The 27,640-nt window shown below is 40.8% G+C and overlaps 1 protein-coding gene across 1 annotated transcript; it reads right to left on the bottom strand.

The window, feature by feature from the left end:
• Window positions 1–546: 546 nt before the first annotated feature.
• On the bottom strand, window positions 547–22,909 carry wnt10a (wingless-type MMTV integration site family, member 10a). The gene is made up of 4 exons (XM_070837631.1): window positions 22,848–22,909; window positions 20,810–21,075; window positions 14,402–14,775; window positions 547–1,095 (listed from the first exon to the last, which is right to left on the bottom strand). The coding sequence occupies exons 1-4, from the start codon at window positions 22,907–22,909 to the stop codon at window positions 547–549; spliced, it is 1,251 nt and encodes a 416-aa protein (XP_070693732.1).
• Window positions 22,910–27,640: the final 4,731 nt, after the last annotated feature.

Below are 27,640 nucleotides of genomic sequence, written 5' to 3' on the forward strand. Positions count from 1 at the left end.
GTCTTTACCCATTTTTTTTTAAGTTTCATTGGATGCAAACATCAGCCTTTCCACCTTAAGTATTGCTGGTGCTATGAAGCAATATTATTTTCTTTCTGCATGCAATCTATTGCTTACTCCCAACTTCCTCCCTGCTCACCTGAATCTTGTACAGCTGTATGTCAGTCAACATATGCTAGTGAAACAACAATAGTTTGTTGTTTTCAGAGCCCAAATTTCATATTTGGAGCTTTCAGATATTTATCTGATATAACTATGTTCCTTTGTCAAAAGAGGAAGACAGTAAACATCCAAGCTCTTTAAGTTGTGGCAGCTTTGCACATATGCCGCATGTGCACACACTCTACCAACATGCACATCTATCTTTCTGCTGGCTCAACTGCTTCACACTCTGTCCTTGCTCCTCAGGAAAACAGCAGTCCACCGCAAAAGATATGGGGCACATATATTACAGTCATATTCCCCTTTCAAAAGAATTGTCTTGATTTAAAATTGTGTCTTTTTCTTTCTTTCTTTATCGTGTACAGTCTTTTAGTTTGTGTTTCTTCATTTACAGACGCTGACCCACTCTGTTATCCTGCACTCTTCGCACACCACATAGCAGCACCAGTGAAACTTGCAGTTGCAGCGTTCGCTTCGCGTCTGCTGCAGGATGTTGTGGCCTCTTCCGCAGCACAGACTCTCACAGTTGTCCATGCCAGGGCTGGTCTTGTTGCAGATCCGGCCCTGCGTGCCCGCTGAGTCTGACCCCAGGTCCCGCTCGCAGAAATCTGGCGACTTTTCAAAGTAGACCAGTTCGTTGATGCTTGGCCGCCGCCGATGCGTGTGGTGGTGGTGATTGTGGTGGTTGTTCTGATGATGGTGATGGTGGTGGTTATGATGGTTATGGTGGTTGTGGTGGTTGTTGTGGTGAGAGTGGTCGAGCTGTCCGGTGTTTCGGTTGTGAGCCTTGATAAGCGTGGCGATGTGGAAGCGCTCTTTGAGGATTGAGCCCACCACGCGGAACTCTGGGGTGACCTGCCAGCAGGTCTTCAGCTGGCAGCTGCCCGAAGTCCCGTGGCACTTGCATTTCCTTCTCATGTGGTCGAGCACCACCTGTGAAAAACATATACGGAGACAGACAAAAAGAGAGAGTGGGATGGAGTGAGGAAGTGAGAGGAGGGGGGGAGAAATTAAATGAGAAGGATTAATGACTTTATTTACTACTGGTTACATTTGAAGTTTAATATATACAGCTAAAGGATGTTGCAGACTGTACGTCATATTTCATACAGGCATTATTTCAGGTTTTATTTGTTTGGTCTTCTAAGCAAGCCACTAGTCCACTGTTTAGTGAATGACACATCATACCCTGCAGGAATATTGGCCCCGCATTTACAAAGCCGGGTGGTCTGACTCTGAACCTGTTGTCAAACATACTGATATCAAATAACACAGATGGATGGAGGCATTACCCAAACAAATAGCAGTGTTATTATTCATCTTTTGGTATCAGGTAACGGCGCAGCGGCATGCTAGGCATCAGAGTATGGCAGCATTCACATCATTTCACATTAGTGGTTTAATGCTGGCCAGTGGAACCACATGGACATCAACAGCCAATGTGTATTTTGATTTTTATTAAATTAGAGGGAAAACCATATAACTGAGCGAAAGCCATTTTTTTCACACATGATGGGCTTGTTCATCAACTAGGTTCACTGTATAGAGTAAAGTACAATAATTACATTTTTATAGTGTCTAAAAGAATATTTCTGATCTATAGTCTATAATACATCTGCATGTATGAATGAACATAAACACAAACCGCACCATTAGAACATGACCAACAGCGCAAGACCTACAAACCCTGTTCAGCAGTAGCACACACACACATGCACACACACAGGTACATCTCACATGACATAAACCCTGTCCATTCCAGTAGTATGCCCTCCAGGCTATGTACTACATGTATTTATGTGTGTTTGTGTGTGTGCATACGTTTATCAGTCATCACCTGCTCTAAAATTTAAGATCCAATTACCAACAGGAACACCAGGCCACCCAGAGTACTGACAGATGCTGCTGCTGTTGCCGCCCCTATCAACACATACACACACACACACACACATGCTGGACACTTGCACAGTTAAACACATTCTCCCATGTGCTAGCAATAACGCCAATCTCCACACACACACAAACAAAATAAGACTGTCACCCACACACTCTGTGTCACTGTGTCATGAGAACTACAGGTATATAGGAGTGAGTGGGTGAGGGGTGGACAAGAGAGTGAAATAGTGATAAATGGAGCTACTTGACTCATCTGTTTGGAATTAACAGGTGAGGAAGGGAAGCAAAAGAAAACGCTCTTGTTTCCCACAAGCCAAATTTAATAGTGATCAGTCAGAGTCTTCAAAAATGTAATAAAAATCTTCTCAGTCTTCAAAATTCGATGTTTACGCCAAGAAGTTCATGTTACTATCGCACACCAGTAATGTACCAAATAAATCTAAATGTTAGGAACATGGATGCTGCAGCTTAACATTGTGCAGATGTTGTATTATAACAATTACACAACAGAATGCAAAATACTTTCAGTCTTTGCACCATCGCATGTTTTGCCCATAATGAGTATCATGATAACAGAAAGTGACTAAGAAGTCTGCATTTGGCATAAACATGGTTCTACTGTTATTCAGAGTGTTGAAAACACGTTTTAAAGAAGCTGTGATCAGTGGTGAGGAGATACTAGAGGCTGTAAGACTTATAGTAAACAACATTATTATAATACCTCAAACAGCACTTGCACTGAGTTCAGATTGCAGCTTTTGGTTTAGTTTTTACATAGGGGCAGAGGCTACCCCAGAATCACAAACGTGCTGGCCTTAAACACACAGCAAAGTCTGTAATCATAAAGCTCTCCAACCCACTTAAACCTTAAAGAGACAAACTGACCCAGGAGTCATAATTACATCCACATTGCTACTGTTTGAAGGTACATTCACAGTAGGATATGGGTTTCAAAGGTTAGTAAATGAATAAAAACAACAAAAAAGCGTTATTTCTAAAGGCATTTAGTCACATTGTTGTAAATATTTTCCTGAGGCAGAGACAGCATACCATTTTCACTAAAACTGTGATGCCTACAAAACCCTTACTCTCCACTCGTACAGCACATCTGGCTCCCACATCCAATGTTCAGAATGCAGCAAAATGCAAATGACCTTTCTCGAACCCCTTCCCCCGATCAGTGATTGTCCAATCATAGCTTAGCAACTGTAACTAAGCACGCCAAAGCAGAGTTACTTCCAAGGCCAAAGAGCACGTCATTCATCATTCACTTTTAAAAATCTAATTTTAAAATGTCCTCACTTGAAACATTAAGAACGGGACAGCGGTGTCATCATATCATTGAACTAATGCTTAATTAGCTGGATAGCTAAAGCTGATGAAGTCTACCAATGACCAGCTAAAAATTAAACTGCAGCTTTTGTCAACTTTTATCTGAATCGGCGACTATTGTGCAGACTGCTCTGCTTTGCCTCTGCTTTCTAATGTAATGACTCACGTGTCACTATGAATGGATAACTCTGGATCATATACGTTTGATTCATTCTGTCAGACACAGCCAGTTATAGTTACGTTAGTTTACGTTAACTATTAGCTCAACCTGTTAAGCAATGGTGATGCCCGCAACAGCTTTTAAGATCTAAAGAGGAACACACCATTTAAAAATGCCAAATCAACATCAGAGGGATGACATCCGTGGGTTTTGTTTCAGGATGGATTTCTCCTTTAAACGTGCAAGAGGCATGCCTCACTCCCTGTGCTCTGACTGGGTAGAGATTCAAAAAAGGTTGCATGCTCCTGAGACTTCGACAAAAGAACGTAAGTGTATGTGAGAAGTAATTTGTTTGTGGGAAAATATTCTTTTGACGTGTAGTTCAAAGGCAAAAAAATACAATCCCAACCCTGAGCAGGTAATAGTTAATGGGGAAGCTGTCTGCTCTTGCTAAATTAGAAGTGATCTGCCAGTGTGGCATTTGAAAACAGAGCTGGGTTATTTTACTAGAAACGTCACATTATATTTTAAATTTAATCTGTTGCTCCCAGTTTAAAAATGGAGACAGAATTACAACAGAATGATCTACTAATCACTAATCTCTTCAAAACACTTTGACTGTATTTTTTCCAGATCAGACTGGTTAACTGATGATCAGATGAAAGTTTTCTCTGGTTTCTTCCTCTTCCCTCTCATCTGTACCTGGAGCAGGCTGTGTGAAACAAAGACAGGAGACAGGCAGACAACACAGAAAAAAAGTTGTGTGTCTGTCTCTCTGTCTGTATTTATATCTATCGCTTGACTACTGTAGAAAAAAGGAAGAACATTGATGCAGTGATTTATTGTTGCCTTGTTGTAGATCTTGAGAATCAGCCCCGAGGACATGCAGGGCAAGTGGAGGAGGTGTACAGAATATGCAGAGGTAAGGGGAGGGGAGAGGAAAGGAGAGAGGAAAAGAGGATGACAGGAGGGGGAGATGATCTCTGGATTATCTCGTTGCTGTCCCTGCAGCGCATGGTACACAAAGACTGTTTGTGTGTCCATGAGGGTGTGTGGGTGTTATTACAGATCACCTGTCCGTCTGGTTGATACTCTATCTAGGCTCAGTCATCATGTCCTGCTGCTATTAGCCATATACTGCAGATTAGACTGTAATCGGCAATCCTATCTGCCATCAATGTCCTGTCACCAATTGTAATATACAAATAGCGTACTTTTCACACAACTTGAGTCACTTCATACAAGCTATAAAAAGAACGCTTTGCCTAACACACTGTCAGATACAGTGGTGCATGTTAATGTGCCCAGAGAAAAACTGTCTTGGAAAATGTGTGTTACGTGAAAAAAAACAAAAAAAAAAAAACTGGTTAATACATGCAATTGCATTGCTTACACACTGGCTTACATTACATGTACACTTGAGAGATGTAATTGCTTCAAAGTCAATAGTGGACCACAGCTAGAAACAAACATCTGGCAAGTTTTAATTGGCTTAGAGAGTGAGACGGAGGCGTCTATAAAACAGCCCCAGACAGAGATCAAATGCAACATGTTGGTGGCAGATTAGGACTGCAGGCTACACAATACAGTAATAAGTACAGCATACTGGAGGAGAGCTGAGCAGACTACCGAGCGATGAAGAGGAGTGGAGGAAGTAAAGATCAGAGCGGGTGTCTGGCCCTGTAACCGCAATCTGATCTTGAAAATAGGCCATAGTGCATTAGTTAGGTAAAGGTGAAAGAAAGAAAGAAAGAAAGAAAGATTGCAAAAATTGCAGTTACGTTGGCTATCTTACAACACGGACAGCCGTACTCTCACTCTTTTTATTTCTTATTTCTTATTTCTTGCTAATTTTCTACACATCACTTGATTGCTATTTCCTTTTTGTGTCTGTATGTGTCAAGTAAATGAAAAAGTAAAGTATATGTCAATCTAATTTTCTATGTAACACATTCTGTACAGCATTAGTCAATACTTTTATTATAATACTTTTCTAGAACATACAAACTTAATGAGATGGTTCTTCCATTCACAGCATGCAAGTGCCTGTTGCAGCCAACAACTGTGACCCACGACTGCATTTTGCCAACGATAACGTGTTACTACACTCCTTTCAGCCTAATGCTACACTTGAGTTTGTCATCCTGACCAGGTATCAAGATTTGGTTCAGTCAGTACTGACTCAGCGGTAATGAACGAGTTGGTGATGAGCCAATGAGGAATCAAGAAAGTCTGTCTGTTGCTGACAGCATTAATGAGGAATTTCACACCCAGATTTATGCATGATATTGTGCTTCTGTTATCAAAATCTGGTCCCATTAATAGTACACAATAATAGTCAACACATTTCGCGAAATGAGACACGTATAGCTAATGCGTTATTCATGGTTTTGTTGGTGCCATGAATTTAATCGCTGGCCAAGCCCTGTGTCATCACCACTAAATACTTTTGGGAAAATCCTAATGTAATGTCTGTGTGTCCCACAATCGACCCTTCTTGCTGATAAACTGCATGCTGCCTTGTGTTTGTCAGTTCAAAGAAAATCTATTAAAGGGCCTTTAAAGCCAAGCAGAAAGCCAAGGCGATATCAAAGCACACAAACAAATCCCACAGCAGCGCATTAAGCCCAGACATCACTTTAAACAAATCAAACGCCTTGCTTCAAAAGAACAGTTCAGCGCACGCAGACAAACACACACTCACACGCAAACACAATGCACTGCGCAGACATTAGAAGTGTCTGTGTGTGTAGTATTTATACACTGTTGACTGCGCACCGCGTCCACGACTCTCATTTAGAGACTCTAATAAAATGTTATTACCAGCATAAGGACTTCCACCTGCTGGGCTTTCACAATGAAACATTTGCCTCTGTGTATGTTTGCATGTATGTGTATGTGTGCGTAAAAGAAAACGAGTTGTAAAGATATAAAGTGGGCAAAAGTCTGCTTGTGTGTACATATGCACATGCATGTACGTGTGCACGTAATGGTGTGTGTACAGTGTGTGGTGGGTCAGATCAAATGCTCTGCCTCTGTACTGTCAGGACTCAGGAATGCTTTGCACACCACTGATGGTATGAAATGGCCTCTGAGGAGCACTGGACTAACCCTGCACTAATGTTGCTATTTTTGATCAAACACACTTTGCGTTTTGTGTGGGTTCTGAGTCAATGAATTAATGTGAATGGGCTTTCCAGAGCAATTTATTATCGCTCAAGAGTTAAATTAGGCATAAGAGGATCATAGGAGTCCCACTATTGCTGGTTTGGATCAAGCTAGAGGGGGTGCTGCTCTAGATTCATTATGGTTTAAATCACTTTTACAGTATGTTCAGTGCTCTGGTGAAGCAATGCCATGCCTAAATGCGCACAAAATGGGTCTTGCCTTAAGCATTAAAAACAGTTTTCCAGTTGGTGGCATCTCAGTTCTCATCATATTTTGCTCAGGCCTGAGTGGCAGGTGTGGGGTTATTTCACTTTTTTGCATAAATCACTTCACAAGTCTTCCACTGAGCGTTAAATGCATTACAATACATCATCAGTTGGTGCAGTAGGAGCTGAGCTTTTGCCAAGAGGAAGCTGATGTTCTTGCACATTAGGTGCTGATTAACCACAAGAGAAAATCTAGCACCTTCAATTAAATTAGCCTCAGACGGGTTAACATATTCACCTGCTGTGTGTTTTTGGCTCTAGGGGAAGTCATTGCCGAATGTATGAAAACAGTAATTAGGTGAGAGCCACACAAAGCTTGCACTTTCCCCTGATGTGTGCTTATGGCAATTGGGCATTCATATTCATTCCTAGAGGATTACAGTTTGCATGCTAACTCAAACCTGTGTTGCATATTTAGCAAAACATATCTATTAACACAAACACAATGTGCACCAGAAAACATTTTAGGTGCAGAGGCTGCAGTTCCTTTAGACTTTGCTACATTTTATTTGAGTCTCCTATTTTTAAAATTTTGACACAGGACCTTGAGACCCGCCGAGGTGATCAAGAGGTCATGAGAAGGTGGCGTGCACGGACAAAATGGGACTCAGGCTGGCCAAGTAACAGGAAATCAGAGCCCACATATTGTGCATACATCTTTAGAGAGACCTTTCTCCATTCCAGCGATAAAGCCATTGCTTGTGTTCCAAGCTGATACAGCTCGAGACTCTACCAGGATGAGGGGAGGCAGAATCAGTGTTTACATCAATGATGCTTGGTGCTATAATGTTTTCATTTCTATTATATGATATATAATATAGTATAGTATACGAACATAACCCATGAAAATGAATGTCTCAAATGTTAAAAATCATTTGCCAGTTTTGAACAGCTGACATTCCTTATTTAAAAAAAAGGAGTCTGAAAAGCTGAAATGTATAGCTTCCTTCCTGAAGTGGGGGATACCACCTCTCCTTACCCCCCTGAAGTCATGCACTGATGGTAAATTGTAATTACCAGAAGATGCTTGCCAGTAACATCGAACACTGTTGCACAGCCAGCACTGTCACCACCTGCCTAATGAACAGACAGGACTCAACAGAACCTCGGCATGGCTCTAAGCTCTGCAACATGAACGCAGGAAAGCGTGCCAAGCATTTGTTTTGAGGTGTGCTCTCTGAATGATTGAGAAGAACTATCAGAGAAAAAAATGTACTGCCTGGTGAAGTGTTTCCATGTCATAAGCAGCCACTTTCAAAACCTCTCTTATTAACCACTGAACAGTAGTGTGTTTTGGTTTGCTGCAACAACAGCATGATGTGTAGAATGATTAGAGTGAATACATGGCTTAAAAACAAAAATCAAATAATTATAAATCAGTTGAATAAAACGTTTCCCCCACCTTCTCCCCATTTGGAAAGCAATTAAAGGGAGCCACAGTTGGCAAATACTGCCATTTATAGTCAATAATATACAGTTCAACAGTTGAAAAATGATTTTCCCTCCCTAATTATGATTTTTTTTCAAGTGTAAACAAGCAGCTGGTAATGCTTGAACTTGACATATGAGCGGTGTTCGTCATATCCTGACATCATATGTAAATGAATCTAGGCTTCGCATTCACTTCTTGCGTCTCCTAAGCATTTATTTCTGTAATCAGCTCTGCTGGAGAGATGTTGGAGGAGGCAGTGTAAGAGAAGGGAAAGACGGGAGGGAAGGAAGGGCGAATCTCTTTCTACTTTCCGCCCCGCTGTTTGAAGTCTAAAATCTTTTGCAGGGTTTTAAACATCTGTTTCCAAACTGCCAGCAGCCACTAATTAGGGCTAAAAACAAGACGGGACGTCGTGAGAACCCTGGGGTGGGCATGAGGCGACATGCACACCCCGCTAAAAAACCACCGCATTCCTCTGCTTAAACACTACTTCTCTGAGAGGGGGGAGTGGGGCAGGGGACGGAGGGGAGGAGTGGGGTGGAGGGAGGTGAGGTGGTGGTAGTGGCAGGTCGGTGGGAGGAAGGAGATACGGGAAGGGTAGGCATTATTTTGAGGCCCCACCTGTCAGTGTTTTCTGTTTGATTCTAGGGGCCGTGTGTGTGTGTGTGTGTGTGTGTGTGTGTGTGTGTGTGTGTGTGTGTGTCTTTCAAGGTCTTAGAGGGGTTTTGTTGTGGCTTTTTACACCATTTGAAGTCATCACTCTGCGTGGTATTTTACAGTATAGCAGCTCCGCAGTGACTCATACTAAGTTTGCTCTCTGTCTCTCCCTCCTTCTCTCTGTCCTTCAGTGCCCTCTTTTTCTATCTGTTGTCTGCGTTTCTCACTCTCTCTCTTCCCCCTTTATCCCCAGCCAGGGATTTCCTCTGTACATTACGTTCACTCGAGCAGTGATCTCCAGCATGTGGTGAGCTGGGACGCATCGGCCAGACCTCCCTAAGCACCTCCATGTAAATAACAGTTTGGTAAAGCTCACATTGACTGATAATCTTAATATCTCTATTTTTCCAGTTTTTTTAACAATGCTGTAAAACCTAATTTACCAGGTAAACCATTAGGCAAAAGGCTTTTTAAGCCTGCCAAGGTCTCAAGGGGTCATTTAGTCCTCATTGATTTTTTTCCAAAAACAAAACGAGATATGATCTCTTTGATGTTGATGACTTTGAGTCAGAGTTTCTCTTGTTTGATTGATGCTTCAGCCTAAGCCTGCTTAGCTGGAAATTTACAGCATGGCACACTGAAAACAAAATTTATTGTGAGTAATCTGAGAGCCAATATTTATTCTGTCTTAAATATCCTTCTGGAAAGATCAAACTGCAAATTAAAATAAAGCTGAGTAGTGCCAGTTTTTGTTTTCTTGAACTACTGTGCTCCTCCCCAGGCTTGAAGGGGTGCTTATATATTCAGATTATGAAAGATTTTCTTCAGGGCATTTCACCTGCCAAATGGAGAACCTGGACTGGTTTGATAAGCTTGTTTATATAGGATACAACTAATAAAATATTTATCATTATTATTATATTTATTATTTTGTTTCCTGTCCTTTCCCATTAAATTCATAACACATCCCACTTGCTATTATATTTTTTTTTATTGCACACAACAAGCCATTATACAGCCATTAAAGATGAAAGATTAAATATTAGCTTGATCCTGACTTTTATTCTCTGCAACTTTACAAAAAAGATGAGCAATGATGTCTTTATTTGTCAAACTGATCTCTGTAATGATCAGGTATTGCATGTAATTGTGGTTATGCTATAAAAGTGTCATTTAAATATGAGGCTAATAGGCTAATTGATGTCTGTGTCATCATACCTGAGTACAAGGGTGCTTTGTAAAGTCAACAGTCACTGACAATAACGTGTCTGCATGCCACTGTAAAATCAAGCTTGCATGTTGTGAGGAAAACTAGCAGCAAAGTGGTGACTGTATCAACAGCCATTTCTACTTATTTGAGCCTAAGTTTACACTCTTCTCTTCCTATCACTACTTTTTTATATCCCATTCTTTTGCATCTTTACGTATTGGTGACTCAAATCCACACCTGCTCACAAGAGGAGGGGTTTCAGTGTCTTGTCCAGGGGCATTTTGACAGGATACACTGCTGCAAAAGCACAAACTAGCAAGGAAAGACCAAACAAGATCAAACCCGGGTTGTTTTGGATGCGGGGCAGTGTATACGTCACTCTGCCTCCCTCCAAGGCTTCAATTACCGGGAAGCATGTGGCCTCAAGAGGCACAGTAGACAGAGTAAAGACAACATACATGAGGCCACGCTGTGACCCGGCCTGTTACCAGAGTTCATAAGCTTACTTATTACATCCAAACAAAAAGAGAAGGACCCAAAAGACTAATTATTCTCTTTCCTTGGCTCATGAACTCATTACTACTTATGTCATATCAGCCCCCACCCAAGGTTTACTCCCAAATCCACAGCACTGATTGGAATTTATGTCACCAGTTTTACATCTATGACTATTTCTACCATTACAGCTACTGCAGGGAGGCAGCTGTTGTTCAGTTCGACTGACGCGCTCCACATTTGTGTTTTGTCTGCATAATCAAGGAAACCAGAAGTAAACTGATGGAAAGATACAGGCCCAAATTACTCAGGAGGAAATGGGGAACAATGAGCAATTTACGGTCGCTTCTTGTCTCTGTTCTACCACAGTGCTGGATATTGTCAAGGCTTATCACTGTCATTTACATCTGTCTCTCCCATCGCCTGGGGAAGAACCCTCTGCAGGTTAGAAGTTGCCAAGTGCCAAGATTTTAATGGTATACAACTATTTAAATGGTTAGTTATTACAGTAATGTACAATTTAGATTACAATTAATAGCTGACCCTTAAATACATGAACGACCATTTTACATTTTAACTATAACAAACAACAGTGACGCTGATGATAATTGATTATGTCATAGGTGTATTAATTACTACATTGTGATTATAACAAATTCCAGTGCAAATGGAAAGGTCTGCCTCCCAGCTGGAAAGATCCATACAACTACAGACGAAGCTTCCTGGTGTTGAGTGCCTTACTTGAATATCATGACTGATCTGACACAACAGTTATTTTGCAGAACAAGCTCAAGACCACCATCATAACAGAACAAAGCTGGTCCAAACTGGCAACTTCCCCAATCTGTCAAACAGAGTCTGACTGATCTGTACTGAGAGTTGGAGAATTTGCTGGAGTTTCCCTGAAGAAACAACAAAATGTGCAACACAATACAGATAATTAAAGAAGTGATAACTGAGGTGACAGGCTGCCACAAAATGAATACGAGCCATCTACCTATCTCACCTGTAGATTTTTATATTATCTACAGGCCACCAAAGTAGCCATTTGCACTTCTTTGGTCTTTACATTACTATCAATCAATGTTCAAATGAATAACTCAAACATTATGATCATTAGGATATTATACTGTAAATCACAGTTTGAGTAAAGTGGAAAGTTACTCCAGACATCTGTATGTGTTCATGTAATCTTCAAGGCTGAGAATTAAGGCTACCCTAATACAGAAAAGAGGAACTTTAATGGGAATTTCCACTGTGGCCACCAGAAGAAACACTTACACACCTACTTGTGAAATTGAGCATACAACACGCTCATGGTAACATGGAAGTCTGAATCTTTTCTCCATGAAGATATTTTTCTGATCTGATCTGTTTTGCTAAGTTATCCAAACAAAAGAAATGTGACACCAACAAAGCCTTGCAATACAAATATGCCAACAAGTGTGAATAAACGACCAGATCAAAAAAGCCAGTTTATAATCTCCTGCCCACTTATTAATCTTCTTATGCATCTGAAAAAACTAAAACAAAACACATTAGCAACAGCAACCAGTGTAGCAGCCTGTCTCTAATCCATTAATAAGATAGTTAATCAAATAATTCTGAGGAAAAACAATTTTGGCTGCCCTATAGTGTCACAAAAATTACTTATTTCTGCAGTAGTTACTTTGTGTTTGAACAGAATACAGCCATAGTAGTGATGAGATATCGTATTCCCATTGGAATAATAAATATAGAGTGTTATAATGAAAGGCTCATTTTGATGTAAATTACTTTTCAAAAGCAGATTCCTTGTGTTTGTGTGTGCCTGCCTGATTAATGTCTTTTGGACATGGTCACACACAGTCGGTGCCAGCAGAAACAAACAGCTATGTAACAATGATAGGCCATTGTTGAGCAGTAAAGTCAGATTGTGTTGTGCACTGTAACGTTATCATTGGCCCCGTAGCAATCAACCCACCCACTGTCCACCTGTTTTGTTTTATAATGTCTTTTTTATCATATTAATAATTTTTGTAGGTTTGGTTCCTTCACTAACTCCTTGAGCAAGAAAACTGGTCTACACTGGTGGTCGGTCTCTAATTTGTTAATGCTAAGTCGAATCGTGTCAATAATCAGAGCCATTCATGCATAACAATGAGTTCAACATTTTGAAAGCTTTCTGTAGGGCATCAACCTTTTTTCATGAGCTGAATGATTTGTTATTTTAAAACATTTGGTTGCATCAGCTTCAATGGCCCTCAACCTCTTTTAATACTCAACCACCTGGGCCAGTCAGCCACACAACACTTGGTTACTTGGATGAGTTTATTTAAAGAATATGTTTGCTGCCTGTTTTGGGGGAACATTTACATGTGTGGAGGGGAACCCTATGTGATATAACTTTTACTGATAAAAAAGGAAAACATAACCTTTATCACTGGTGCCCTAGATATATAGCTGGCCTATACTTTAGCTCTGGAGGAACTCACTGGACCTGGAAAACCACAGACGATTCAATAGCTATTTATAGCACTGCAGAATAATATTAAACTAATATCACAAAAGCTTGTGTGAAGACGGTACATAGGCCAAGTCCATGTCAGTGACGCTTGCCGCCACCATAATTAAAACATGTGGCAAATTAACTCTAACTGACGATGGCTGTGTTAGACAGTAAATGCTTTAAATCTTTAAAGCCATTCAGTGAAAGAACCAGGCAGGCCCTATTGCACAATCCAAATCCTAGTCAAAACATGCCATTTTCAGCATGTAGGTTGGAAGCTCAGAGGTTGTTGTTGTTTCACGTAATGATGCAGACTTAAAAATGGTAACACACAGATGATGGCCAATTGTAGGCTTATGCACACAGTCTACTTCCAGAGAGTCAGACTAGAAATAATGTAACAGTTTAGCTTCTCTTATAGGATTGCAGCACAGCAGGATTTGCATCAACTTAACATAACTCTGTTAATTTCAAATGTAAGCAACAATACATTTGTTGATAAGTGGTAATATAATGGTAACACCAGAGTATTCTTTTTGCACAAACTGCCTTCTCATACTAAATTATTTTCAATTTAATGGCGCACTTCAATGATTTAGTATTTTACCTTCAGAAAGCTGCGAGAGACAGTCCTGTCCTTTAGTCATTTAGTTCAAGCTCTGAAAACACTTGATCCTACATTTCCCATTATGTAATGTATGGCATCTTTTAAACTCCATGACCGCAGTTTGTTAAGCATGTAATGCAGGCTTCCTGCTAACAGAATGAGAGCTTTGAAGCTGATCTGAGCTATTTTTAAAACTTTTGAGCAACTCTAGAGTGAACGAAGACTTTATAAAACTATGCTTACAGGCTGAGTAGTGAGCAATAAACTGAAATTCATGTGTAAAATTGGTGGAGTGCCTCTTTGATTAGCAGAAAAAGCCACAAATTGCTGAAGTAATCAAATTCAAAGGGAACCAAAGCTGTTATATACAGGTCCTGGAGTTATAAAAACATTGAAATATAATATTTGGGCCATTAAGTCTGATATGAGGAAAAAAGGGAAAATGTTATAAATACAATGATACAAACTTGGAGAAACAAAACCATGTGATCTCACACCCACATTCTCTCACCTCCCCTCCCCACTCACCTGTCTCCCAACTCTGTTATTGTGCAGCCTCATACGGGCATGGATGTCCTTGTAGGTTTCCCGGGCATCCAAGAAGTCTCTTGAGAACTTCTCACCGAATTCCACATCAGGGCTGCAGCCGCCCCACTCCCAGGAGTCCTGAGGTCCCGGCAGGTCGGCAGGGAAGTGCTCCATGACGCCATGTACCATACCCTTCCCCCGGTGGATGGCCTCCAGTTGCAAACGGTGCAATTTGATGCGAAAAGCCTCCTCGTCCCCACGCCGCTTCTCGTCACAGCTGCACGCCTTCAGTTTGCCCATGGAGCAGGCGTTGGCCACAGCGTGTACCACGCCTGCTGCTGCGATGGCATACGCAAAGGCACTCTCTCTGAAACCTTGGAAAGGACAGGACAGTGGTGTTGTTATTTTGCCTAATGTGAAAGTACAAGGTTATAAGAAGTGTCACAATATCCAAACAGAGTTTGGGAGGAGATGAAAGCAGAAGAGATGAAACTATATGTCATAGCACATATTTTCAGAGCTTAGTGTAAGACATGTTTTCAGTTAAAATGGCACTTACTAAGAGGGTGATGGAAGTCAAATTCTCTAAACTGACACCGTGCTTCACTGCCATGTCCAAAATGTCATGAGTGTTGCATGAAAACCCTACGAAAGCTGACGTGAGGACTGTGTCGGCAATTTGACATGTTTCTTTTAAAAAGCTGCTGTAGAGGCGAAGATGGAGTTTATGTAAAATGTTGATAAATTTTCAATAACCTGCAGGCAGAACATACCAGTGTGCATGTGTCATGAACCTGTCAGGTGAAATGAGAGGTTTATTAAGTAAATGGAGGATGGAGGATAATAACCCAAATTCAGATTACAATGAGGCGCTGTTTACGAGTGTATGTATGTCAGTGCTATGTAGGCTTGTCATTAATTTTCTATTAAAGTGAAATTGCATCAGAAATAGCAACAAAACTATTTAATTCCCTTCTTTAAAGTTCCGTAGCAATGCTTCTGGGTACTGCTTTAAGATGTCATGTGATTTTCCTTCCTATAAACTCAGTTTAACAACAGCTAAAACGAGCGCTACAAAGGCAGCTTTTAGCCTCACTGTTAGCAACATGTGTCATAATGTTTGGTGAGTTTGCATTTTACACGCTTTGTTTCACACACAGTCACTAACGCTATAGTAAAACAGCTTCCTCTAGTTTTGATAAAGACACACATAAGGGTTTATTCACACATTTATACACACACATGCCAAGACTCATAAACTGGGGGAAACATCTGGGACAATAGCAATTAGGTGTTCCAAACACTTGCGTACTTCGTCTCTGTGGGCCAGCTGAACATGAACAGACCCCCACCACTCCCATCAGAGGACTCACAGCGGACTCACACACCAAACAGGGCTGCGTCTCCGTCTGTCAGTCCTACTGCTTACGTGCAAGATATATGGCCGTGCAACTCACTGCTGTCTACTTAAATGCACTATCTATGTAAGGGAGGAGAATGGTCCAAGATCCAGAATTTGTGCTAAATATGTCCTTTTCTGAGCTTTTGAACCACAGTGGATGCATTCGTGGCTGTGTGTGCCTTTCCCAGTGAGTCTTTCTCAATTACTTTCTCCACGCATGCTTCTCATACCTTCTTTAAAGTCTTCCACCCTTGACAGAGATATCATCCAGCCTGTAACCATTACCTTCGCCATTCTGGGGTGATTGGCACTTGGTTACTGACTCACTTCTCCGCTTGACTGAGCGGCATCATACGGCTGGCGTTTGATCATTTTATCTGTTTTTGTCATATGATACCTTGCGATGAAAATTTGGACCAAACTATGTGTTGCTGTAAATGCGGGGTTTTAGGTTAGAGAGGCTGATTATGCCATACCGCAGCTTTTGCCTTGTAATCACTTCAAACTCAATGAGTCTGACTACTGCATGTAAAGGAGGTGGTTAAATAACTTTGTGCACGTAATCTCTCTATACAGCATGTACAGCTAAACACATCCCTTTCTCCTCAACAGCTAGTCTAACTTGCATGCGGCACATGTAATGAGTGCAACTCTACCACAACTGATCTGTAATTCAGGAGACTAATGCTACAGTATTCTCACACACACACACACACACACATGCACTGGCATTATAAACACACATACACATTCACACCATCCATGTTGATATATTTCTATAAAAAAAATAAAAATAAATAATAAAATCCATGTCCAATTGTGGAATCCGTGAATATTGAAGGATGAAGTGCGACAGCAGCACTTGCACTTGTACCCTCTGCAGTGTTTGTTGTTAGATCTCAGCTTACTGCCTGTGAGAATGGTGCCCTCAGGTTCTATAAAAGCAGCCCCTCTAGCAGTCACTTACTGGTGTAGAAAACAGTGGAGGTTATAATGGAAACTTGTAAAGAAAACATGAAAAGAAACCACTTAGGAGTTTATAGCACACTGCTTGAAGGGGAAATGATTCAGGCAGGTGGTTGGAGTCAAATAAAAAGCTATTAAGTGGAGCTGCCCCTTTTAGCACTGTTTGATGGTACTTCCTTATTTATATATTTAAGTAAACTTTGACATTATTTGTTTTTTTTTGGGAGATGTGATGTAAAGTTTGACATGCTATGCTGGACGTCTTTGCTTTTGTGCACATGACACTGTACTCATACAAAGTCAGAAGCAGCGCAATCACAATTAGTGCAATTAATTCGTGGGGCAAGTGGCAGTCTAGACGTCTCCAATGGGACTGTATACCCACATACAAAAGTTCCATCAGACCATTGTCTTGCAATTAAATTGACGTGACACAAACACAAACTTGTGATTGAAACACTCCTGCCTGGATTAAAGCATGCAGATAAAGCAGAATTATTTACAGAATATTGTCACATTGTGAATGACCATGTCCATGCTTTGATTTTTTTTTTCAGTAAATCAAGCTAAATTCGGTTTGCAAAAAAAAATACTTATTGAACGCCCTCATTTCCCCCTTTTGAATTCAATTAAAAGTTGTTCACCGACAGTGTTATACTGTACCAGTGTTAGACTGCAATGTGTGAAAAAAACGCAGCCCTCTAATTCATTTGAATGAAGCCTGTCAGTCAGGGGTTGCAACAAATGTGTTCTGGCAAAACAACGTAGGGTAGGTTAGCAAAAAAGTTGAACATGGTTCAACGTTGCTGCAGTGCACCGGGATGTCATCTGGCAAGGAACTGGATTAACCTTAAACAGGCCTTCAAAAATAGCCCCCTTAAGGCAGCCCCCTGCTTGGTTTGGAAACAGGGTTGTTTTTGGTCTCTGTCCATGCTTAACTTCTTGTAACTTGGACTTTGGAGAAAGCAGTGACCTGACAGGTTGGTTCAAGCTCATAGTCCTCATTTCAGCAAAGCAGCAACTTTACCCACAGTGTCTCTAGCTGCACACAACCTGCCCTTACTACTGTGTAAGCTGACTCTTTGGCCATGATTGGAAACAAGCTGTAAACACAACACAGGCATATTACCACTGTTTAAGTTGATATGAAGACCTTAGTAGCAAACGATACTTATTAACATATGCACCAGATATGAAGCAACATTACATGGAAATGTTTTTGCGTCCAGCTGATGGGTGCGAGCCCTGTGTTCACTCTTTATTTAGCTCTGGTTTTGGTCTCCACCAACTCCTGAGGGAAACATCTGGCTCTTAAGCAGCTATGTGCTCCACTATAATCACCAACTAGTTGAGTTGTTAACTTTACCTACTGTTTGGTGCTGGGCAGCACACAATGAGTTTATCAGAACTTGCTGAAAACAGCCTCATGCCACATCTGGAAACATGACAAACAGTAAAGCTGTTTGGCCGTAAAACCAAACAATGAGCGTAAATACTCGCAGTAGGACTGAGAGCTGAACTGCAGAGTCTGGTGATAATTCTCCTTAGATTTGCCTCCATGTGTGACTCCTTTAACAAACAACATACAAGTAATCATTTCATCCGTATTTTTGAAAATATATTCATCATAGCAGCTTTAATGTTCTGCCTATATATTTATTCATATTTAATATATATTTATTAATTTGATTCACTAACTTCACTAATCTGCCCAGTCCCCCAAATCCACCCTACCACCTTGACCCACACAAGGTGGGGGGAGTGAGAGGGATGGCACTTAGGCACATCCTTCTACATAGAAAGCCTGTTTTAGCTCTTTCCCTGCTCTGAGCTGGGCTCCGCCACGCAGGCCCCCGGAAGACTGGGAACAAATCAATCTAACAAATAATTCACCGGCTGCGGCACGCCCGGCTGAACTGATGGCAGAGGAAGTGACAAAATGAATTAAAGATTCAAAGGAAACTGTCACTTTGTGTTACAGAAACCGACTAAACAGGTTTATGCGTTTGCCGCCGAGAGTTGGGAAAGTGCTGAGAGCAAATTCACAAGCACTTGCACTGGCAAGGGAAGTAAAAGCATTAGGAGCAGCCCAGCGAGGGAGAACGCAGACACATGACAGATAGAGAGAGAGATAGGGAGAAGGAGAAAGACTGAAAGAGAGAGAGATTCTCCTATTTCTGTCTATCCGCGTCTTGCCTGACGTCCTCTTTAGCCTAGTTTTTAATGCAAGCTAAACGGGAATGAACACGGGCCCATAAAAGTTATCAGAATCCATCAGCAGCCAGCACCGTGGCAGAGCCAGAGAGGATCTGAGCAGCATCTGATGTAGTAAAAGTAGACACCAAAACACACATTGAGATGCAGATCCCCTGATACGCAACTCGAAAACTTTGCAGAAAAAAGCTCTGCAGAAATATTTGAACAGGCAAGGTTCCAATTCCTAAAAAGTATTTTATATGCGTCAGGTTTACCAGAATAGTTTTGAGTCATAGTGTCAACGTTGCTTCACAGGCTTTTACAAACATAGATAAACCTGTTGTTATAGTATATGAATTATAAAGCGAAAATACCGGTTTGATGTACATAAGCCTTTCGTCAGACTAGATCATTTATTTTCTCCACGATTCCATCTAATCCGTGTCTGTAAATCTCTCTCAATGGAAGTGCTGCCTTTTGCAGTGGCTGCACGCAATAGTGGCTGCAGCATGTTAACTTGTATCAATTTTTTAGCTTCTGTGGAGCGGAACGTATCAACATGTAGCAGATGAATCATCCGATTTAAAGAGGTTGTTTATGTCAGTGGTTTGGAGTTTCTGCACCCGAGGCAAACCAGGGATGCCAGACAACCAGCAACTGACTCTACTAATAATGACAAACAGCCTCTCAATGAGTCAGTGAGGAGTGAAAGTAAGACCAGAGGTGTATAAGCATAAGAGGTTTTTTTTAAGTTTCACATAAGTTCTCAATGAGGGTTTCAAAACTGTAGTTTCATGACTGTATTCCACACAGATTAAGGAGAACATAAATTATAGCAACACTCTTCCAGGAAAGATCTGATGCATTTAATCAGTTAGTCTTTCTATGATGGGGAATTCCATGAGCACCTCACTGTATCCAACTCAGAATATTTAAACAGCTGCTGTATACACTTTTTCACACCTTGCATCAGACGCGCCAGGGTCCTTTTAAGTAGAAATTAATTTGCCACTCTCAGACATTTTAAAGCCTTATAAGTCAGTCATTTCTAAAAATTTGGACGCAACATTTCACAGAACTCTATGAATAATTCAGCTCTGAGCTCCATGCTCTGAAAACGAAAGCAAAGTCAACGCAAGACTCAAACTACCAACCGCGTTGCGCGCTGTGCATATGTCCAGGCACTGTGGCTACTAAGAAATTGATGCCTTTTCCAGTCAATAACCTGGGATGAGTCTATCTGAAGGCTTCCCATTGCTAGAGATCCTCTTTCATCCTTTGTGGCCAACTTGCTAAGCTCCAAGCACTACAAAGCATCAGAGAAAACTGATCTGCATGAGGTTTGGTAATCTTAAGGTGACTAACTGCTTTTGAAGTTACCTGCTCTTTTGTTCCAGCTATTGAGCAGATACAGTGAGGTGGTTAGAAAGTAGACACCAGTCCGCTAGTCACTAGAGATAACCTAACCATTTGGAGAACTTCACTGTTCTGAAATAACATTCAAGAATTGTATCTATGGTGGAATATGATCTCTTTTGATAGTCTTTTGAATGTGTTTGGACAACAATGTTATTGCTTGTTTAGGACATGTATCTTTGTGGCAACTAATCGTTCTAAGCCTATCCTTTCATGGTATTCTATCAAAGTGTGTTTGAGGATGAAACCACAGTCTGTTTGAAGATAAAACTTCTATACTCCAACATTTCCAGTCTAACTCAAACTTTGTAAAAGGAAGTGATGCAAAATGGTTACAAGAAAGGCAGGTGTGAATTTAACTGATTGTTAAACTGATTGTACAGTAGGCTCATTGCTGCAGCATTTTGTATTGGGACGATAAAACTGACCTCTTTTAAAGACAATGCTGTCATAGGGTATTTTGTTCCTAGTCTCCAGGCTAGAGCAGTTCCAGCGGTGCCCTCTGAACTGATGCTGGCACTCGTGGATGGCAATCTGGATTCCCTGGATTGCTGAAGCCGTCACGTCTGGGTTACGCATGCACACCTCCAGCTGGCGCCGCGTCAAACCCGGCAGAGTCAGACACACCGTGTTAGCATTCAGGATCGGGTCGATGTTGGGGAGCTTCAGGCCCAAGATTTCATTGGAGTCTACCCTGCATGGAGCACAGAGGTCACATTATTGACAGGGCAGACGTACAGCTCATAAATCGTTTGTCTCTAATCACTTTCGTTGCTCGTAAAAGTCGACATAGGACTAGTAAGCATTCTGTTAATGCTCCTTGGGTGTCACACCACCACTCACTTCTCACAGTACCCCCCACAGTTCACCCTTACTTGTTGGTCCTAAGGGTAGTCGATTCCTGTAAAACCTCAATACTGTACATTTTTTCATACGTTGATGTTTGCAAAACTATCTACGTGCTGGTGGTTTAAAAGGCAAATGCACACATTATTTTTTTTTTTTCAGATTGATTCACTTTATGACCATGTAAATTTTTCACCCATATAAAAAGAGAGCTCTGACTGTCATATGTTTAGGTGATAACTGATGCTTACTGACAATAAAAACTAAAGGTTTGGTGGGTGATTCTAGAGGTGTGTTTATGCTGTTTTAGATGCCAACCTGCAGCTTCCTATACTTCATTTTCGTGTTAATTTGGGCCAAATTCAGGTTTCGTCTCCTAATTTTCATTCAGGGGGTGAGGGAACAGCATCAGCTTTGTTAACATGAATGCAATCGTAGTAACAGTTTTAGATTGACAGCAGGGTTAAAGCTACTTCCCCATTATTCCCTAATATTGTCAAATCGCCTTAGGAAATGAATTAGCGTGTAAATTCAGTGACTTTTTAGCTGTAAGTTGCGCCTCTGTACTCAACTGTCTGCTGTTTCTGTTGCAGATCAATCATGTGAACAACAGTAATTCAGGTGACAGCGGTCAAAGCTCTTTTCTACTTCACAGAGAAACAGTAACAGCAATAACAAGGAAAACACAGGCTGCACTGATGATGGCTTGAGAGCTGAAAGGTGCGCAGCTTTTCTTTTCATTATCATTACAGGTAAAACATAGGTTGCGTGTCTCAGCCATACAAACACTGAGCATGTATGGCTGTGGGCACCCCCCCCTCCTACACACACACACACACACACACACTCGCACACACACATCTGTATACACACATGCTCAATCACACCCCGACATGCACACACAAATACCAGGTGTCGGGAGGAGTGTACAGTAACACACATACAGACACTCACGCAGCTGCAGGAACTTTACATATTCCTTTCCATTGTTTCGACAACATGTGTAACTTCTCCACTTTCCTCTTCTTTGTCAAAGAAACAGACTCAAAAGTTCACAAACCCTTTGTGCTCTAACTGAAAAAGCAATCAATAGCTTTGGATTTTACAACAATCAGAAATACAACTTAACCTGCCATTAAATGTTGATCATTTGCATGCTGGAGTCCTACTTTGTAGGTGGCATTGCCTGTTAAGCTGCGTGCTTCTGCAATTCCAGTTAGGCTTCTGTTGCTACCTGTTGTGTTTCCTGATTTGAGATTAGACCTGTTTCAACAACTAGCTTTCCAAAGGGCAACTTTTTATTGATTGGCAACATTGTTTGGGAATGAGGGGCTACATGGAAAACAGAAACTTTGACTAATGTAGACTAAAGTTTTAGTGTGGGTTACTTATCTTTTGCCTGCAAGGAGGAAAACTGACTTTTATGCCGTTAGATTGTTATAATTTAATTCACAGTAACCTCCTGATAACTAATAATTCAGTCAATGGTTAAAAAATCTAAATACATAAAGTTGTTGAGTACATTTTAGATAGGATGCTCCTTCAGTGTACTAAACCACCACACAAATAAAACTTTTTTAGTTTGAATTCAGACATTTCTTCAAATTTAATTCAACTCACCTTTTATACAAGAGACAGATAATTACCAAGACGCATGTTAATCTGACGACTGACTGTTCCATGTTGTGCCTTGTGCTTATGAAAAAAAGAAAGAAAAAAAAAGTTTTTTTAAAATAAAGAGAGTTTAAAGTCCAGTATTCCGCCTTAAAGTTTAGGGAGAGCGAAAACAGAAGAGCGGGGTCAGGTCAGGTCCGATTTAACGTTGGCGCAGGACTTGACAGCTCCGACGACCCCGAGTCCAGATGTGCCAGCCAGCGGCGGGACACTCATTCAAAAAAGTTTCACCAACCTCACAACTTACTGAATGGAGGAGGCTGCTACAAGTTTGAGGAAACGTCAGTGTTGTCTTTCTCATACACATCCGTACACATCCCGGTATCTCCGCCAAGGTATTTGCATTGGTGTAACATCCGAGAGGAACGACGTGACCAAGATAGGCGCTCTAAAAGAAGTCTGCTTGACTAGTGATGTTTCGGTGCGCACCGATAGTCCTCTAAACTACTGCACTTAGCGCTCCGCCAGCCCACTTTTTTGCGTCACCCAGGGAGTAGGAGAGCGCCGAGGGAGGTCAAGTGCCTCGTTAAAGCAGGATAGAGATCCTTTTAGATAAGGAAACACTTAGCCTGCGCCCTCTGAGAGGGAGAACATTTGTATTCACTGCAGGAGCGATGCTGAGGATGAGGATGTTGAAGTGGACAGTGGAGAGTGAATTGCAAAAGTGAAGAAGACTTTTGTATTGATGTCAGCAAGTGGAGTTTCAGTGAAAATGTTTAAGAGGAGGAGGTGGGAGCAGGCGTGAGGACTTTTTAAAAAAAAATTATTTTAATAACTGATGATTTATGATGATTAGATGATGATGAAAGATCATGAGACATGAGGCTTATTTTCCCTCTGCAGTGACTTGAATTAAAGGTGCACTTTACTTTGTGTGTCACCTTTTAAAAAGACACATCTTATAAAGAAATGTCAAAATTGAGGCAGAAATATTCTGACTTTGTGTCCCCGGAGTGGGCCAAGCTCCAAATACACTGGATCGTACACTTCCTGTAATGCAACAGCACATTTTCATTACACCCTTCCTGCCTGGGTTATTTTCTTAGGTCCTAGAAAGCTCTTCCAGAGTCACAGATGACATTTTGTGACTGTTTTCACAGGCTGAGTAGTGCTAGCAATGACAAGTAAACTCATTTCGATGTACATTTTATTCATTTGAAACAGTATTTCAGTGAACAAGCATCTATTTAAATATAATAATATGCGCAGTGGGGGTGGGTTTGCAAAGTCTGGGTTCTGTTAATGCAGGGCTCCTCTTGTTCTCTGTAAGTAGCAACGGCATCATGAAAAAATGAGGGCTTGTTGGAATTGTCAGCCGAAGTTCCCATTGGTCCCCAACCTTCTCTGTGTGTCATGGCCTTTAATCTTTCCATTTAAATGACTATAAAGTATAACAAAAAGCTCCCTTGTTGATGAAGACCACATGATATCACTCATCTCAGTGCTTTATGAGTAGCCTAGAATAAAGATTCAGAAACCACAAATAAAAAGGCTTCCCCCCACCAGTGGAGGGAAGCAAGCATTCTGCCAGAATGGAGTCACCAGAGTAGTAAAACACTACACGAGTTTAGCATTCAGACGCAATTAAGTTGCCATACACAAATTTAGAAGATCAGGGAAACAATCCCACATCAAATTTTCTCCCACAGAGATTTATCACAGCACCCTGATCTGGAAGATTTGGCATGGACGGCCCTTTGTGCTTAATTATTTCAAGGCTTGTAAGGAAAGCAAGCTTGTTAGTGGACTTAGTGGTTTTTGGGACTTTGAGTACGGTTCTACAGCAGGATGTGTCGCATGCTGTCATACCGACTTTTCTTTCTCTCCTGCTCTCCTCATGACTGACAATAACATTACTCTCTGAATCACAGTTCCTTATAACATGACTCATACATTACTTCCCTGTCTCTACTCGGAGAATCAAAAACAGCAGAGAGAACCTCTGCTGTGACGTTATTATGACCCTGTGAGGCAGTTCTATAAACCAAATCATGAAAAGGTGTTTTTTTTTTTCCTTTACTGTGAAACAGTCTGGATTATATGGAAGCTCATTAGTGCCAGGAAAACTGATTAATGTATATTAAAAAAAAAAAAGTCATGATAAAGATGAAAATGCTGATTGGTAGGTCCAAATTTAGACTTAGTCATTTTGACTTACAAAGATAGTAAGTCAAACATTTGACATAAAGAAACTACATAAGTTTTGAAAGAAGAAATAAGACATTTCAATATGCTGAGTGGTTTTGCTGCTACAGCCCTATTTGGTGTGGTGCTAACTTTAGCTAATGCTCATAAACTTTAGCTAGACATCGTCACATATAATGTTTGAAGCAGGGACATTTACAGTAACTTCACGTGACAGTAGCCTCACGTGACAATTAAAAGATGATTTTAATGCCAAAACACAATGTAACAGTAAAGTAATGAGGTTGGTAAATGTTCGCTGTGGGGCAATATCTACCAAAAGTCTGTTAAGCTTTGCTGCTTTGATGTGATCCAAGTTTGTGCTCAGACTTGATGTCACTGACCTCAAATTATTCACCTACTATCGGGTTAATGCGATTTAAATATCATTAGTAACGCTAAGGCTCACCTGTTTTCATTTAAGCATTACTACTCAGAATGTGTCAGAAATGATGTCTGTGGGGCCTAATATTTTTTTAATTTGAATGAAAAGCGTAGGTCACAGATGGCAGTGGGGCTTTTTTTCACACACACGTTACATATTCATGCCATGAGCCGATTCACAATGAAAAGAATGCTGCGCGCACACACACACACACACACACACACACACACTTAATACACACAACTTCCACATCTGGACTGGAGTCCTCTGCCAAGGAGTTGGGTCTGCTGTCTTACTCTCTCTCTACCTCTCTCTATCTCCCTCACACACACACACACACACACCTTTAATTGTTTCCCACTCTCTACCTGACTGCATGTTGCTGTTCAGTGTTACATTCATCAAAAATGATGTGGGAAACATTTCAGTGCTAGTCTCTGTTAAACTTGACTCCTGTGTCTAGAGACGTAAAGACTTTATTTTTGTCAGTTGCTCATGCCAGGTTCATTTCATAGTTCCCTATTTTCTGCCTGATCATTTTTGTTTTAACATGATTTTCCTGTAGCCCTTGAAAACATTTATTATTCTTATCTTACACCGCTCACTCTCACTCACTCCGCTACATGAAATATGATCCTGCTGAACATTTAATTCAATAATAAACTAAAACAGAGTTTTCCCAACAGCGCCGGTATTTTTGTCGAGTTGCAGTGTCTGGTTCAATTGAAACTTTATTGTCCTGCAGGGAGAGACACGGCCAAGCTAAGTTTTCACAGTCTGGTGGCGAGTGCCATGTAAACACATTAGGTCATACAGAATTTATGAATATGTAGTTTCTGGTCTTGTGCAATCAGACTGTTAACTTTTAGTGAGAAAGTATCATGGAACAGCAGTGATTTACTACTGAAATGTAAAACATGGAAATATAAGATTTTATCTTTAAGCTTCTTTGTGTGGATCCAGTTTTAGAGTGTTAGATTCCACGATGTTGGGCTTAAGGCCTAAATACAGTAAGTTATGTGGCCTTCGTCTCAGGCTCAACAGAAAGTCGATCACATCCAGACAGTGGTCACTTCTTCTCCAGTAACCTTCCCCTGTAATAATTAACAAATACTTTTTCCATGTAACTTGTCCAGTGCAATTCATATCGTAATAGTACAAAGTAAGAATTTTCTGGCAAATTACATTCTGAAAAAGTGGCGTTCAAAACGTTTGATGGAACAAAAGTAATTCAAGTAGTTATACATTTGAAATGATGGAAGTAAAGTCTTGCTTGAGAAAACTTGACTGTGCCAAGTCTTTCTATTTTTTTTCTATTTCTTGGTTTGTTTGCTGTTTATGAGATCTTTTTTTTTTGACACATGGCAACAGTTGCGCCCATGCGGCATGTGTTGTAGCTGTTCAGGCCACCAAGACGCTCCCAAGATGGATGAACGTAAAGTACTGCGTAGTTTTACTTGCTGTATGAAAATCACTTACTTAAGATGAGATTCATCATAGGACAAGGGTGGATGTGGGCAAACAAGATAAGATGTGTTAACTAGTGGGCTTTGGATGTGCTGGCAGCTGTAGCTTCATACTGAGGATACAGTCATGAGATGGACAGAACTATCGACCCTCTCATCTAAATCTTTGCAAAGTGAATACATGGTATTTCCTAAAATGTCAAAATGATAAAATTGATCAAAACGGTTGTCAACTGTTTGTTTCTAATTTTCTCTTGGTTAAACACAGCAGCCAGATCATTTCCCTCCTCTGAACCATAAAGTTCAACTGCATTGCTGTTTTCATACTTGGTTGAAAACCATAGTAACTCTGGTCTGATTACCTGTCAAGCTTGTAAACTCAAAGGTGATATATGAATGGAAATGTAGTATATTAATCCCTTTTACAGTGCAGAGGGCTCTCATTGTGTCATGACTTTATTAACTTTTACACACATTGTAATGAGCTTTCATTAGTTTGGAGCGTCCCGTCTTTACTGCCATGAACTTTTCAAGATCGACTTCATTGTTGCAGAAATAGCAGAGCGGCTGTCATGGTTACTTTCACCGTTGAATTCATTCACACGGCTATCATGATCCTGGGATCTCATACAACCCAAATTAAGTATGTTTTTGTTTATCATGATGGAATTTATAGCAGAATGTCTGAAATAATTGTAAGACAT

Source organism: Pempheris klunzingeri, chromosome 10, assembly GCF_042242105.1.
Source record: "Pempheris klunzingeri isolate RE-2024b chromosome 10, fPemKlu1.hap1, whole genome shotgun sequence".
Taxonomy (NCBI): Eukaryota; Metazoa; Chordata; class Actinopteri; order Acropomatiformes; family Pempheridae; genus Pempheris; species Pempheris klunzingeri.